The 16,796-nt window shown below is 39.8% G+C and overlaps 2 protein-coding genes across 6 annotated transcripts in view; one reads left to right on the top strand and one right to left on the bottom strand.

The window, feature by feature from the left end:
• Positions 1-16,796, bottom strand: part of NUSAP1 (nucleolar and spindle associated protein 1) — a 35,881-nt gene that overhangs the window by 15,867 nt on the left and 3,218 nt on the right. The window contains exons 3-5 of one of the 4 annotated variants that reach the window (XR_006178248.1): positions 15,709-15,931; positions 14,357-14,826; positions 4,721-5,332 (exon numbers count right to left, since the gene is read on the bottom strand). Coding sequence is in view for 1 of the 4 variants with exons in the window: in XM_042868149.1 (XP_042724083.1) it covers positions 73-273 (201 nt within the window). In the remaining 3 variants the exon portion in view is untranslated. Of the gene's footprint in view, positions 1-72; positions 333-4,720; positions 5,333-14,356; positions 14,827-15,708; positions 15,932-16,796 lie in introns of those variants that run through there. The other 3 variants (XM_042868156.1, XM_042868166.1, XM_042868149.1) reach the window with 3 other exon arrangements.
• Positions 481-3,929, top strand: OIP5 (Opa interacting protein 5). Of its 2 annotated transcripts, XM_042868215.1 has the most exons (5): positions 481-796; positions 874-940; positions 1,163-1,285; positions 1,983-2,064; positions 3,132-3,929. In XM_042868215.1, the coding sequence occupies exons 1-5, from the start codon at positions 496-498 to the stop codon at positions 3,249-3,251; spliced, it is 693 nt and encodes a 230-aa protein (XP_042724149.1). In that variant the 5' UTR covers positions 481-495; the 3' UTR covers positions 3,252-3,929. The 2 variants fall into 2 exon arrangements, with proteins under 2 accessions (XP_042724149.1, XP_042724157.1); XM_042868223.1 differs by lacking the exon at positions 1,163-1,285.

Below are 16,796 nucleotides of genomic sequence, written 5' to 3'. Positions count from 1 at the left end.
CCGGCACCACGTTCCGGCACCACGTTCCGGCACCACGTTCCGGCACCGCTCCTCCCGGCCGCCCCCACTCACCCGGAGGTTGGCCCTCAGGCCGGCGGCCTTGGCGATCTGTTGCAGCTCAACGTACTTCAGCGCGTCTAAAGACTGAATCTGTGAGGAGAGCGCCATTATTACTCCACTACCAACCGCCACTCTTCGAATCTCGCGCTTAACCGACACGGAGCGCCTTGCTCCCGCCTCCACCGTTCGAACTTGCCCGCCGCGGCCGGCCATTGGCCGGGACAGGTGAGGGAGGCGGGCTTAGAGGCACAGGAATCGGCCAATGCTGCTGTGGCCACCAGCGTGCTGTTTTTCAGTCACGATTGGCGCAGGCTGCTCGGGAAATCCCCGCCCTCTACTGCTTGATTGGGCGCCAGAACGAGGCGCCGCAGCCCACCTCCCAATGGCCCCGTGCTGCGAGAATTGACGTCGCTATTGCCCAGTAACAGCGCTCCCATGGCGAGGCCGAGGAGGCGGGCGGTGCGCTTCAGCGCCGGACGGGCGGAGATGGCGGTGCGGAGGCAGCTGCGACGATTCTTCGAAGAGCCGCAGATCCGCGGCACGATCGTGGTGGAGCGGCCGCTCTCCTCTGAGCCTCCTCCGGCTCCTGCTCCGGCTTCAGAGGTGCCGCAGTGCTACGAGCTGCGAGCGGAGGACTGCGCCGTGTTCCAGTGCCGCGGGTGCTGGGCGGTGCTGGGCGACTCGCTGCATCTGTGCGCGCTGGAGGAGCAGCGCCTCGGCCTCGTCGTCTGCCTCAGTCAGTGCTGCGGGCCGGGCTGGGGCTGGTTCCGCCTCCGCGCGCTGCTTCTCCACGCGCTTCTCCTCTCTCCTCAGGAGTCACCAGCAACGTGCTGTGCGAGGAGGAGCTGATGGTCGGCCTGGAGGGAGCCCTGACGGGATGGTGCGTAGCAGCGCCCTTACGTCACTTTGGAGTCTCAGAGCCTAAAGCGTTCCGTGCGATGTGCTGTGGATTTAATCTCTCCTTTCAACTTTGATTATTACAGAGGTTTTCCACGCCTGTTTGAATCTCCGCTTAATCTGTGTCCTCTGACAAGTGAGAAGCAGTATCTATGGTTTCAGAAGCTTTTATTTAATAATAGAATTGTTCTGCTTTTCCTTTTAGTGCTTACAACACGTTGTCTTGTCAGTCGTGTGGTACAGTTGTGGGCTTTGTTCTCTATTCTGCCTTCAGAGACCTGACCCATCTCCGAGGCTTCTTCTGTTTCTTCAAGAAAAGCATCTTCTGGTGGGTGCTCTGCCCAGTGTTTTGACGGTCAGGGATTTCATGGCAATTTGCAACTTATTCCAGCACGAATACAGCACACACATACCTAACAAAGGCTGCTTTATTGAGAGCATCACTGGGATTTTAATGTTCTGTTCTCACTTTGTGTCGTCATGATTCCATTCGATTTACCTTATACTTTCTGAGTCTCCTCACATCAAAGTTTAAATTCAGCTATTTGTGGTACTGAGATCTCCTTCAGTTCCAGATCCACCTAACTAACATCAGAGATAAAACAGGTCTGCGATAGATGGGCCTGATTATAGAACCACAGAATTGTTTGAGTTGGAAGGGGCCTTTACAGGCCTTCTCGTCATCTAGTCCAACTCCCCTGCTATGAACAGGGACACCTGCAGCTAGAGCAGGGTGCTCAGAGCCTGGTCCAGCCTGATCTTGAATGTCTCCAGGATCAGGGCACCTACTTCAGCTCTGGGGAACCTGTTCCAGTGCCTCACTAGCTGGTACTGAGGGGATTTTATGATTTGGAAGTAAATGTGTTATGGTTTTTAATATTTTCATTATCTAGGTACTTTAGGGAAGTACTTTAGGGAAGAGTTTTATCTGCTTTAAAATCAGCTCAAATAGTCTGTCTAAATGAATGCAACTACTTGTTTTCAACTGTTTTTCTTGTTTTTCACATTCCCCATTTGTTTTCCAGTTATCTCTTAAAAAGCAAAATGATAATAGAAGCTTCTAAGGTGAAATTTCCTGCTGTGACCCTAAAGGATCAAATAGAGAAAGTAAGGTTTCCGCATGACTTTGTATGAAAATAGCAAGAAATACTTTTTGATATCAGTATTTTTGGCTAACTAAAATACTTCATAATATTATTTTATCTGTAACACATATCAAGTTCTAGCTAATTTTCTGACAAAAGTGTGGTGTTTCTTTTTTTAGTGAATGTGTATGTGTAATTTTGCTACCCAAATGTTGTCAAGAGGGAAGGGTACGTACTTCTCTACATGTTGAAAGCAAAACAGAAAATCCTTTTTAAATAAAACTTTCCCTAAATATTGCTAGCTGTGTTGTTCCTAGAATTGAAAAGTCACTGTTGAAGAATAAAAAACACGTATACAAATTTGTCAAATTGAAAGGGATTCCATTATTTTTATATGGGAACTGACACTAAAATGCACAAATGTCATCCAGGCGTAAGTTTCCCTGAAGCTGAAATAGATCATTCTGAGGTAAAAGTATGAGTGCTTCATTGCAAACACGCGTTGAGGGATTTTGGAAAAGTTGTATGTTGATTAGAGCGAGTGTTGGACTCTAGTCTTTGCTTTTTAAAATATATCTGAAAGATATATCTTAAAAGATGTAAAGATGAGATAAAAGCTATAAAGATATATCTTGCCTACAGTACTTTTCATGTGTTAACTTAAGCCCCAAACTCTAGAAATGGCATTTTTGAAGGGTTGTCTTAAACTGATGATGATGCCATCTCCAGATTTTGTAAAGCAGAATCATAGTCTATGTAAAAAAACATGTAATGAGTTAACTAGAAAATACTGCCCTGATCACAGCAACGCTTCAGCAGCTCTTCAAGTGGAACGTTTCCGTGCGTCTCTGACACACTAATTGTGCTGGCCCACAATCATTTCTTTCTAGCACAGGTTTCTGATTTGAGTCCTGATTAGTTTTGGCTTTTCTAGACATAGAACATAAAGTCCAGCATCATTTTCCATTTTGAAAGCCATCTGCGCTTTAGCCACTGAAAGTGGGATGCATATCATTGAACATTAAACATCCAGAACAGTTTTCTCTAATCTTGCAACTCCCATCTCTCTTTTTTCTTCTTTTTTTCTAGCTGAAAGAAAGCCTTGTGATGACACACATGCGCATCGAATTGCTGATGAAGAAGGTGGAGCAACTGAAACAAAATAATGTGGCAGAAAACAAAGCTCTGCATCACATGGAATTGTCCTAATGCCAGGATATGCAGTAGTCGATACCAAGAAATATTATGCCATTTTGAAGAACTACTGGAGTCGTTTCTGCAGCTCTGCTAAGTTTCATCATCTAGCATGAATGATTTACTCGTGCAGCATATAATTCTCTAAGACTGAACTTTGGTTGTGATTCTCCATAATGACTTCAAAGAGGTGGAACACTTTTTGCAACAATAAATGAAAACAATAAATAATATGGCTATAGAACCATACCAGACACACTATCGTAACAGTAATTGAGAGGAAGCGTTGTAATTTAAAGGTTCTTAAGGAGTTCTAAAGTTTTGTTCTATCTTTTCATATATATAGAATATTCATGGCAGCTAGCTGTTAGGTGATTCATTAGCTACATCTGGTATGTGAGACTTCTGAATAGCCTCCCAGTGAATTCTTTGAAAGAATCTGCTTGTATATGTGGCCTGCAAAAGGAACAAGTTAGCATTTCCCAGAAGCTGCACAGCCGTGCTTGGTGACTCTGTATGGTGTAAAGCTAACTGGAGCGTGAGGTTACAGATTTCAAATCAAGGTACAATGCTTGTTTCTGCCAAAGACATCTGGAAATGCAGTCACATGGCTGCATGGATCAAGTTCTGTGTGCTCCATGAATCTTACGCTGTGAGCAGCTGCCTTCAATAAATCTGAGTCTTTTATTAAGACTTCTGGATGGTCTCAGTCTGTTCTGATCAAGTAATAACATAGCCTTGTTAAGAGCTGTTCTGCTGGGAAGGAAGCAGATCTCTATTAAATTCCTCAACTGTGAGCTATAGAAATGGTTATTATCCATGTTTTACAACTTCTTTAAGTGCACAAATGCAGTACTTTTCAATGACAGCTAAATTTGGGCTACCGAAACACCTGAAGGCAGTGTTACTCACTCTTAAAATCTGCTTCACCGCCTATAACGATAAATGTTTCTTTCAGTGTATGCTCTAGCCTGAACCCTTAACTGGAGAGCTGTTGTTCTCAACAGCTGTCACTTTATACTCACGTAAAGTCTGGAGTTATATTTGACTGCTTCATTATTAAAAACAAATAATTTTTTTAAAGACTTCTTTACCTAAATTACATTTAAAGAACTGCTGCTCTTTGACTGGAGTTCTGTCACTGAACACACCTTGTGCAAACACCCTTCCCATCTCAGGTGTTTTCCATTATGTAACTTCACCTTTGCATTACTTCTAAGTGGCAGTTATTTGTTGTTGCATCAGTCTCAGAAACATGATTGATAATGGGACTACTCACTTCTGCCCTTCTGTTTGCTTTTTTTTGCGTTGACTTTTTTCTTGTCATAAAGCTTTACATTTGTACTATGTATAATATAAATAGTATTAAGTTCTCTTGCTTCATTTAGCTAAGAATCCACCCCTAAGAGAAAAAAATGCAGCTGTTGGTTACATTTTTATATATTATCTTTACAATGTGTTTTTTAAGTAAAAATGATGGGATTCACAAATAGGTATTATACAGACCTTGTTAGTATCATGCGAGTTGTAAGCTCACTTTTAAACTGCATTTGGCTTATCTTTTGAACTGGAAAGACTTCAGCTCTACTGAGTCATCATGTGGTACTTTGTGCCTACTTGTCAAAAGATGTTTTTTCCTGGCACTGACTGCTGCCCAACTGACCTGCTGGCACTCACAGCAGTACAGTTTAAGTAAAACCTGTTTTGAAAAGCAAACCACTTTAATTTAAACAAATAAAATGCAACTGTATTGTCAGCAGTCTGCAGCAAACATTTACTAAGACAGTAATTTAAACCTAAGGCTCCAGTTTAAGTGATGTTTGAACTTTTCTTCCTGAAAGATTCAGCTTTCAATTTCACCCTGTCCCAGGCTCAAATTCTGCTGGAATCTACAGTTAATGAATGAATATACTGTTTTATAGTGTGCAACCAAATCTCTAGCTAGGTATCTTGAGATGTGTAGCCAGGGCCAGGCTGGCTCAGAATGGATGAATTCTCTATTTAAACAAATATTTGCTTGAAAAGCAAGTCTCATGGTCAGGCCACAGCTGTCTTTATTCCTAAATGAGCTAACTAACTGTTATCTTCTCTGGAACCTGTAAAGAAAAGCAAGCAGAAAATGAAACAAATTAAGGTGAAGTGAGTTACTGAAGCAACAATCAAACAATTAGTGTTTTATAAGCTAACATAAGAGTTAGCAATCTCTGAGAAGTTTTGGAAAGTTTACAGCAGTGTTAGTAGCCATGGCTTCTTCAACACAGTCCTCAGGAGGTGGTGTCTTACTGCTGTCTTATAGAGCTTCCCAAAATTGCTTCTAGCAGCAATTGCAAGGAAAGTTGTGCCTACCTACAGGTTGTGAAATATTGACTGAAGGAATCGTTGAAAAGTTTCAGTCACCAAAATAAACACTCCACATGCATGAGAAACAGTTTCCAGAGAATTAGTCCTTCTAGCAAGCCACTTTACAAGCATCAGAAGCTCTCTGCTACTGTCTAAAACAACCTTTGAAGCTTTTATTGATAACTTGCCCATCTTATATTAAGTTGCAATAGAGTGACAATTATTCTTCGGTTGCATTCTGGGAAGCTGGAGAGCCTCTTGTGACAGAAATCTGCTGAAACAGCTGGATCCAAAGCAGCCATACAGCATATGGGTGTTTATCTCAAATTGTTAAGCACTGACAAAGGTACAGCAATGTTTCAGAAGTGCAAGAAGCACCTGACTGAAGATGCAGTGTATTGCAACTTGGTTAATCTGTCTTTTGAACAAATGACACATCAAGTCTTCGTGCATTCTCAGCCTGTGCTGCTTTATTGCTAAAAAAATTTGTATACAGGTGCAGAGTTTCCAAGTTCATTTTTAAACAGTTCCTCTTTACAGCGACAAAAGAATAAAATCTTATCTTGAAATCCTCAAAGATGCATAGATATAAAAGCAAGCTGCCTTTTGGAAAAAACATCAGAATTTGCAGGGAAACATTCTTTTACTGTTACCATGCAAAACACATGCAATGCAAGTACATAGATCCTAGTAATACCAGTAATTCTCTCCACTAACCCGCGTGAGTAATGCCATCAGAAGTTCAGTATAAGAAATCTTCTCTAACCTGGTTTGTAAGTATTAAGCTTATTTTTAACAATCTATAAACACCTCTCCTTTGCTGTTAGATCACATTTCTCAAAAGGAAGATGTCTTTACTGAAGTCCTACAGTAGCTTACTCCCCAGGTTTTATATTGGAGAGGATAAGCATGAACAATGGATTCAAGTGTTTGCTCATTACACAAAAGAAAACATACATAACAGTGTTTAAAACCACATTAAATGTTAAAAAAAAAAACAACAAAAAAAAACAAAAAAAACCACCAAAACCAAAACAAAAACCCAACTCAGCATTAGGTGGCCACAATTAACTGCTGGGCTAAACTTGTTTCACCAATTCCGTTTTTTCTTGAAGAAGTCGGCTCAAAGGATTTCATTTCATCTAACTTCGTACAGTAAAATAGTTAAATCTTCTCTTATAATATTCCTATATTTATTTGGCAATTCTTGTATATCTAGAAAGCATTCGTGAGAAAAACATGGCCCCACTGTAAACCCAAATCAGGGTGCTTTATGGATGGTTGGCTACAAAGTATGAACAGGAGTTAACTTGACACAATTCCTTCCTCCAAGACACGGCCTCTTTCTGCTCACAAAAGAGGACCGAGCCTCTGTACATGGAGAAGTTTCCTGCACAAGTTAAGCCCACCTGCAAAATTAAGCTAAGCTAGAAGTATGGAATTCTGCAGTAACACGCCAGTATTCTACTTGAAAATAGCAAAAGCGTCGGTGACATCCGCTGTGCTGTGTCATTTTCAAACCACCAGCAGAAATCCACTGCATTATTCACTAAAGGACTTGGGAGATATTACTGAAAGCAGAATAAAAGTTTACAGAAAGATGGCACCCAAGTTCCCTTTTACTTAATAAGTGAAATAAAGAAAAAATATTATATTGCAACCCGTGTTGCAGAAGATAAAGACCTTCAGTGATCAAATCTCATTTTCTGTTTTTAAAAATCTCCTTTTCAAAGAACTTAAAAAATATACAAGATTACCAGTATTTTCAGGTTCGTTCCTGCAGATGCCATTATTGCTGGCTGGTACCAGTATGCTTCAGTACAGCTGCCTATGTGGCTAGAGAGTTACCTGAAAATACTGTCTATTAAAAAGCTATTCAACACCTGAAATATATGTACTGTGCTTATTAATTTCAGTCTTCTCCAAATAAGTTCTCTCACCACAGACAAGCTTATTACCTACTGTCTGGCAAACACTACACTCATTTTGAGTCTGTTGTTTCTGTTACTGTTTTTTTTCTTTTTTTCCACCAGTTGCTCCCCCTGCACCATGTAAGAAACTCTGCACCCTTTTCTTTGCTACAGCTGCAGCAGGTGAGAAACCTCATCTCGCCCCTAAACATGCTTAGTTCATGCCCTGCTTTTTACATGCTCAGGGCACTAATATGAACCAGACAAGAGGTTATGAAGGCGAGTTCTGCTGATCCTGGTTCCTGATTTACAGTTTTGGTGCCATGCTTCTGACCCTATCTATACATTCTGCCCCCTTCTCTACAGAGGCAGCACATTCTCTAAGAACAAAAACAAAACAATCCCAAAATTTGAGAATCAAAGCAGGAAGTTCAAGCTATTGGTATATAATTTCCTATTGCTTCATTATGTATAAATGCATATCTCAATTTACTGGTAATAACTACATTACACTAGACATTGTGAATCATGCATAATTAGAATACTAGCTCTAAGATTTGGTTTGTGGGCCTGTGCCATTTTCCTTCAGTTTCTCCATGCAGTTCTTCGTGCCTAAGGCATCACAAACTGGACACCTTTTATTTGACCTGCAAACGTGCTCATTTGGAGGGGAAGAGGAGAGAAGCAGACAAGACTTACACGGGACACGCTAAACAGTAAGCTACCTTTTAGCTTTAACCTCACATGTTGTAAAGCCTTGGGAAATCTGTCTACATTACAACCTGGTACGTAGGCTCAGAGACAGAAACACACTCCTTGCTTATGTCAAGTACACCTACACTTTCTCAAAACTCAGGAGAAAGTGCAGAGCAGAATGAAAGGGAACAAATTATGGTAGTGTTCTGCACTGTTAAATGAGACACCCTGGTTAGACTGCTGGCTTTTGTGTGCCAATCAAAGTGCTACAGGGGCAATATGCTGGATTGTTCACTAAAAGAAAAGCAATGGAATCTAACTTGAACTGCCATTATGCAGCTCTGCACCCAAACAGCAAGCTGGATGAAGCTCTGAAGGAAGCCCAGACTCCTTACTAAAGAAGCCATTATTTCTAAGACTGGTTATCCATCAAAAAACATTCTCTTCCACACTTTTCCATTTTCTGCTCAAAAACATACTGCCAGCTTTTGTTAACATAACCCTTGTATAACATGTTAGTGCCCTAAAGCACACTACAGTTTGTTCTCACTCACCATCAAGTAGCCTTTGCAAGCCTTTTATTTTTGTCCTACATTTGATAATTATTCTCAGCTGCAGAGGTTGCAATCTGTCAGGTTGCAGCTCCCAGCACAAGTACTGGCTAGACCTACTGCAGCAGCATCACTGGGCAAGGGACTGTACTTATATGCAGCTTTTGGGGTTGCTACTGCTAAGTGGGTGGTGTCAAGAACAACCTCAGTGGTGGTCACTACACTTTTGATATCTCACAGCGTTGTAGCATATAACACTGCTACTTAGTTTTAGAAGCAGTGAAGCCAAGGAGTTCAGTTTGGAACAAAAGTCATGCCATAACACAACTGAAAGGCAATGGAATTTCCTTTGCAGCTGTGAAGACTGATTTCCAGGATAGTATACGCTGAAGCCTGAACTGAGAAGAACATGCAGATAGCTTGCCTAGCTACAAGTCTCGATTCCCTCCCCTTCTCTAAGTTAATGAGACCTTGAAAATTTCTATTCCGCCACAAAGTTCATACTTCTGAAGCCTAAACATGACCATGTTTTCGTTGTTAATTTGCTGCTATGTAAATGTACTTGCCAATCACAAGCAATTTGTAATTTATTTAATGCAGTTGGATCACAAAGCTTCCAATGTTATCAATAATTCAATAGCTGGAATTTAAGCTGATTTTAACTTCCTAGATCAATTATCTTTTCGTACTCATTACATATGAACCAATTTAGACATGTTTATGCTTATCTTGGTTACTTCATACTGTAAAAATGCTCACAGCCCTTAACAATCCCACTACCAACTTCTGAAGAGCCAAAAGGCTTCATTCTAGGTCACCTCGGAACATTCAAAGCCTCCCTCCAGCTGGAAACTGCATTCCAAATTACTTCAGCTTTCTAGAATAAATCTAGCCAGATAGATCTAAGCTTCTGATGCAGTAATTCTGTTCAGAATACAGTACCATCTGTGGGCCATATAGTCTCCACACACTTCTGTACCTGCACTGAAATCACAGTCAGCTATGGATGCTTTAGAACTCCTGTGGCTCCTTTATGTAACACTTTGACAGCAAATGCTTTGCTGGGTACAGAGGCTACAGCTGTAGATCAATATCCCTTTCTGTAACCAGAGGCTTCACAGTGCTTGCCTTGGCTAGACTTCAAGCACTAACAGAAACCAATGGTCTGAAACAGAATGTTTAGCAAGTCTAAAATTATTTTTGCTGTACAGTAACATTTTTAGAATCCTGAAAATCTCCTTTGGAGTATACAAATACTCTCTATTTTATTTTTTAAGACCTGTCATTCATATAAAGATAGGTCTTTTTAAACAAAGAAGTACCTACAATAAAATTCTAATTTCAGAAAGTTTCTTTCCACAGTCCAGTATTTGGAAGGGTCTAGTTTCCCTTCAGAGGCAGAGCAAGCACTGGTCTACGAAAAATGAAAAAGAAACAGGGAAACTTCAGCTATCTGAAAAGATATTTCAGAAAAAACTGCCTGCTTTTTCCCAGCACTCACTGACAGTGCTTCAGATATGTGACACAGCTCAACAGTAGTATAAGGTTAATGAACTAAGTATTCAAGTGCCAAATTCCCTCCAATGAGAGGAACACTATGAGGAATTCACCCATCTTAGGAAAAGAGACTTTTCACCCAACTCCCTGCAGCACAGAGCGCCACAAACTTATTTGGTTATTACCCACCTACTCTACTGTACAGCCTTGCTAATGCAAGTTATTTACTATCACATGCAAAACAGTTATTGCTACTAAAGTTCTATTTTCTTATTAAATCATCTTATGGCTTTGTTTGCATCAGGGATTCTTCCCCCTACGTACTGTGCTATTTTGCATTCCAGTTTCAGAGGTATTTTTTTCAATTGATTCTCCCAAGCACTAAACTACTTTATTCAATGGTACAACTACTTCTGTTCAGAATTGAACCTAAATGAGCACAAGTCCCCCAGAACTCTGCTGTAAATGGCCCAACCACCCAATTTTCCTGGCAAAGCATTGGATGCAGAGAGACAGGGGGGACCTTGTTATCTACACTAACTCCGCAAGGATTACTGGTTTTGCATCAAAGAACATGCTACTTGATTAATTACTTTAGAGATATATCTTATTAAAATTACAAAACCGAGCCACCCATTCCATCCCCCCTCCTAATGGCCATTTACAGGCAGGTCTCAGGAAAAATAAGATGCAGTATCCTCTCTAGACCGACAAGAGAATTTTGTTCTCGTAAAGAGAGAAGTGTGTGAAGAGCAACACTGGCACCAAATAAAAGATTTTTTTTCCTAGGAAATCAGAGGATGCCATCCACAGAGCACTACACACCTCAGCAATCATACCACTCTCTTATCTGACCAGCCCAAGCTGCCCACTGAGTGCTAAATCAGTTCAACTTCCCCGGGTCTAAGTTTTCCTTCTGAAAAAAGCAGAGGGAGAAATGTAAGTTATTAAAATTGAGATTAGAGCTGGAAAGCAATGCTGGGAGGTACCCAAAATACGAGATACTGAATCCTCAATAGGTGGGGAATCTATGATCCATAGGCTAAATATTGCCTGCTGAACAGATACAGGCTGTAATGTTGATTTTCAACAGCCCTTAACCCTACTACATTCTCTCTTATTAAGATGTGTGTAAACGCAGGATCCACCAAAGGTGTTAAAAGATTCAATAGGACTTCAGAAAAGAAAAAAAAACCAACAAACCTATCCATTATTGCACAAATTGATTAAGTCTTCTATGTAAAATTGGCAGATAGCATTTTGCTACCAGCAACTAAATGAGAGTAATGTATTGTTTATTGTAATTACATAATCAGATTCAAAATATATGTATGTTTTTAACTTAACAGATTTTGTAAATAATATTAAGGTAGCAGAGAGGTGCAAAAAATGTACGCTAACTCTTCAACATATTCATAATTCTGATAATATCATATGATGGGTAATACTAAAACTGAAAATGCTGCTCAGAGAAGAAAACACCTTCAACAGAGACTAAAAAGAAAAGGATAACCTGTGACAGAGATGAGAACTTTGGATGCTTACGTACACTAGTTTACAATAATACACTGAAAACAAAACACTAACGATGATTCGATGAAGCCCATTTCTAACGATAGCATTGTCAAAGGGAGGATACTGCATACTTAGACCATGTTTGTGATATTTCTACTGTATCCTTTCTATTGTTAATTACATTATCATCACGGTTTATTAATAAATTTGTCACTCTGAAATTGTAAAAATACTACTAGGCTCATGCACTGATCCTAACATGGCACTACAGTTTGCTACAAAGCACTAATGCTTATGGAACTATACACATCTCAAAATGGAAGACATTGGTGATTTTGTTGTTTTCAAACAACTTGTAACATCATTTTGTCCACAAGTATTAAAATATATATATGTATATATATATATGATCTATTGCACATGCCCCTTGTTTCTGTAATCTTTCACACAGGAAGATTTCCAACCAACACAGAGAAAAAGTGGAGCAAGAAAAAGTAAGTATGTTGAGGCAGCATTTCCTAACAGCGGCTTTATAAGAGGCCGCTGGAAAGGTATGGCAGTGGGGTCTTCTGGGCACACATTATTGGAGTATTACTTCTGCGAAAGCCACAGATCTTTAGCCCCACTAAAAATATTATGTTCTAAGCTACAACTTGAAAACTAACATTGTTCCATTGCCAGGGTTAGAAGTCAGTTCTTTTTTTTTTTTTTGTTACAACGCAGGGTTCCAAAACGTTGAGGGTTATTCTTACAGAAGTGGAAAGGGCTGAAAGCATCTACTCTCTAGTCAGAAAGACCTTTAAGGTTTTGTTCATACCCACAGAAGAAAATATTTCATTCCTGCCCCCCAGTATTTTGTTATCAAGCTATGCGAGAATCTACTGCTAGCTCTGATGTCAGAAGGATGAGTATGGGCAAGAGGAAGTAAAAAAGTACCAAGATTCAGAATCAGATGATTTTTATACCAGACACTTTTCAACATATAATCCTAAGATATTAACAGTATTTTCCATCAGTTAGAGATGGATCCTGCTTCTACAGACATCTACTATGGTAGATGTTTCCTATTGGTTTCAACATAAGAAGGTTCTAAATGAAAAATGTGCTTTTCTAGATGCATCTAGTACCAGAAAATTCAGATCACATTCAACAAAGAAATCCTATATTCTTAAAAGAAATCAGGCCAAGTTGGTGGTTGCCTCAACAGGATTAATGTAACTCATCTAAACTAATAAAAGGAACACAGCTTATCACAATGTTGCATATAATTTAAGTGCACCTCTGCTCATTACAGTGGGCATAATTTTGATACGCAGTGTCTTAACCACCCTGCTTAGCTTACATGTTTCCATGCATCAGACCCAAAAAAACGGGAAGGGCTTTCACTAAATCTTACTGTTACAATGCAAGTCTAAACACAGATCTAACCTTACTCTGAGGAACAGGATCAGTACCAACATCTGTCCTTCCTCTGCCATGGAAACTTGGTCCCCATAAAATTTCACCCCATTTTATGTTTCAGAACACCACCCTTGCAATTTATCAGTAAGGTTTAAGAAAGATTTCAATTGTTGGCTTTTCCAGCCATTTTCAGTCCGTCTGGCTCTCTCCAGTAGTCTTCTGAAACAAAAGACAAAACAAAACACCCCACCCAACCATGCTATTATTCCCCAAAACATAGTACTAGAGCCTATACCCCTTATTTGATCAAGATTTAAAAATATTTTAAGCTAAATCATATTTTGTAATGTTTGGATTAAGGTGCACTAAGAAATCCAGACTTGAAATGGAGATTATTTTTTTCCAAGAAATCTTACTTGCCATATCCAATAACACAACAAGGAGCGTGTGAACAGTGTAAGATCCCACCTCAAAATGATTGAAAATATCTTATTTCATCACTAACAACGGAGACAGAGAACCCAGTGTAAACATAAGAACAACAGATAGCGCCTTAATTTGGGAAGGAATAAGAGGAACCAGAAAAAGGCCCACTCTAAGCATTTCTGCTATCTCTCAACTCGTACCTCTCATATGGCTGAGCTCATTCTGGGCCTAGACGATGGAAACACACAAGCCGTCTCAGTTCTCAGTCGCAAAAGAATTAAGAATTTGATTCCATCAGCAATATGAAAAAGCTGAATCTGTGTCATGGAAGCCCAGGGGGTAAGCTGCAGCTTTATACCTTGGGTCTCTTCCATCTCATCAGAAGTTAATTTCTTTAATAAAGAAGTTCTGTCACATCTTTTCAACTGTAGAATGGTTTTGTTCCTTTTGCTGCTAAGGATCCATAAAAAGCCCAAAGGAGGGAATGATTAATGTGAACTTAATCATTATCTTGTAACCCTAGAGGTCCTTAAAGCTTCATTTTTCTTTGCTAAAAATGAAGTGGTGCAGAGTAATTTCTCCTTCTGCTCAAAGTTCTTCATAGCCAGAACTTATGTGGGTTTACACACGCAAATATACATTTTGATCACAGATTGGGATGATGCTGTTACACACTACAGACAAGGTGATTCTGCACTTGTTCCTATGCATTAGCTGCTTTGTGTGAGTTAACATCAAGACATTTATCTACAGAGTCAAGCCAGGATCCTGAACTACAAAATACCTGTTATGTGTGGGACTTCTCCAGTTGCTTGGAAAGTTTCTTCCTCTTAACAGAGCAGAAAGTATGTCCTGGTTTCTCTCTGCATACATGGCAATGCATGCAGATACTTTATATGTCAGGAATTTCAATATGACACAGTGAAGAACTTATCTTCTGAAAATGAGGAAGATATCAGTGAAGAACACCAGCTTCCACTTGCATCTGATTGCAAAGTTTTTTCTTATTTTAAAACAGAGCGCAGATAGCCGAATGAAGAGCTGGCACTGAAGACATTTCTTCAGGTAAACTAATGCTGACTTCTGTTACTTTGCTTTTGAGTTCTGATGAAGCAGTAGGTTCCTTCTGTAGGAGACGTAATCTCAGGAATCAAATGTTGGGTGAGATGGCTGACACAAGAAGGGAAGAGATCTTTGTTCATCCAGCTCCATGAAAGTGAAGGACAGGGTTTTGTTCACTAGAACAGAAACAGCCTGTGAGCAAGCAAAAGGACAATCATCTTAAATGTTAGGAGAGGATCTGGAATTCCAAAATGAAAAGGAAGAAAGGTAGTTTAGGAAACAGAATAAAACATACTTCACATTAATACAGTTGCTGGTTCATTAATTCTTTTTTCTAATGGACAAAAATAGTTGGCTTCAGACTGCAATTATCCCTTGTTCTATAAGATCTTATATACCTCATTTGGATGTCCATAAACTGGCTAATGATATACTATAGAAATACTGAACTACACACTTACTCAGAAGCAGTGCATCCAAAAGTACACCAATGTTAAAAAGCTATGAGACTTCTCAACTGTGGCTCTGACATATGCTATGACAATGTTGAGATAGTACTGGAATGCACACAGAGAGAATAAAGTTTGCTATAGCAGGTCCCAATTCAAAGAGACACTCTAAAGTGTTACCTAATTAATGACAAAACTGCCCGTGCTGTAGCGGAAAAAAAAAGCACTTATGACAGCTGTAAAATCACAGATCAGGTGGCTGGTTTTTTTTACTCATTTTCTCCACACTTGCCCACAGCGTAGACATAGTTCGCCAACTGCCATCTTGTCACTGATCTCCTGGCCTTTCATCAGTGACACACCCAGAATTACCTAGTCACAGAAGCTGTTAAAATATGTTTGTTTTTTCCTTCAAGGTTGACGTCAGCCTGGATTAGAAGGTAACATGAGTACAGTCCTGCATTCTCCTATACAACAATGAGAGATGTGAAAAAGGAAGCGTTTTTTCTCTCTACTTTCTTTCTCAGATATAAGAGCATGAGGATACGTCACGTTTTCTAACTTTTCCCACCCCTCCCTTTCCCCGGTCTGTCCTTGTGTGCCTTTCTCATATTACTCTAATTACCTTACTCCTTTAGTTGTTCAGAAACAATCTTCAGGTAATATTTTTCAACTCCTATATTAGAAGTAGCGAGTAGGCCATGAAAATGGCAATACAGCACACCGCCATCACCTTTCACCTTCTTCATGAGGCACGCAAATATTTCAGCGGATCATGAGCTTGAGTATCCATGCCCACAACTGATGGGAAAGTCTTATTCTTATCACGAAGGTGAGGAAAAACAGACCTGCAGAGATGCAAAAAACACGCCAAAGATTTATAGCTAAGCTGAGAATGGAATCTAACAGTCTGTTATATATCTTAACTACCAGAATATGCCTACTTCATTTACAGGGAAAAATAAACAAATCAAAATTCTAGAAGTTGATTGTCATACTCAGACATTTTGAATTCGCTTTCTTTTACTTGATAATTGACATTTGGTTACATTACTGTTCTTCCAATCCTTCTGTTTAACAAATCTACCTTTAAGATAACTACTCTAAGATAATGGAATGACACGGTTGCTGTCTCAGAAGAGTAAAATGACAACATGGATCAGGTACTTAATAACTTCCAAAGCATTTATTCCTGTTAGCATATACACAGTTAAATCAAGGTTTACCACAAGCAAAGCCCAAGTTGAAATCAACACTGAGACAAAATTCCAGTTCTCTAAAAGGATTCTAAGTTTTTTCTTAAAATCTCACTAACTGATGCATTCAGTAAGGGAAAGAAAGAAAAAAGGGGAAAGAAGGGAAGGTAGAGAAAGAAGGAAAGGAACAAAAAACCTGAGAAGTTTAGTATTTTATATTTAGTACCTAAATAATCTTTTGGTTCACTCACCACTATTTTTCAACACAACATTCTCTTCAGAGAATCTAGAGAGATGAAAAATTAAATGAAATTTCTGTATTTCTGCAAGCAGCAGAGACCTGCACCTCCAGAAAATCTGCACTGAGCAGATGATCCCTAGCACTGGGCTTCAGGCTGCTTGGACCATCGTCCTGTTGTCAGTTCTGACTCTCCTGATTTGAGCCCCCCACAAGAACTTGACAAGTACTGTGCAGCTCCAAGAGGCTGAGGAATCAGTAGTAACTGATTACCAAAAC

This window comes from Lagopus leucura, unplaced genomic scaffold (genome assembly GCF_019238085.1).
Source record: "Lagopus leucura isolate 7727_CA_CO unplaced genomic scaffold, USGS_WTPT01 Super-Scaffold_1, whole genome shotgun sequence".
Taxonomy (NCBI): domain Eukaryota; kingdom Metazoa; phylum Chordata; class Aves; order Galliformes; family Phasianidae; genus Lagopus; species Lagopus leucura.
This window is presented reverse-complemented; position numbering and strand designations above follow the sequence as displayed.

What these genes read in the sequence shown, in the direction of transcription:
- OIP5 (XM_042868215.1), top strand. Translation starts at nt 496, where the DNA reads ATGGCGAGGCCGAGGAGGCGGGCGGTGCGCTTCAGCGCCGGACGGGCG. An exon ending in CGGCCTCGTCGTCTGCCTCA is followed by an intron (nt 797 to 873) that starts GTCAGTGCTGCG and finishes CTCTCTCCTCAG; the next exon opens with GAGTCACCAGCAACGTGCTG. An exon ending in GAGGGAGCCCTGACGGGATG is followed by an intron (nt 941 to 1,162) that starts GTGCGTAGCAGC and finishes TTTTCCTTTTAG; the next exon opens with TGCTTACAACACGTTGTCTT.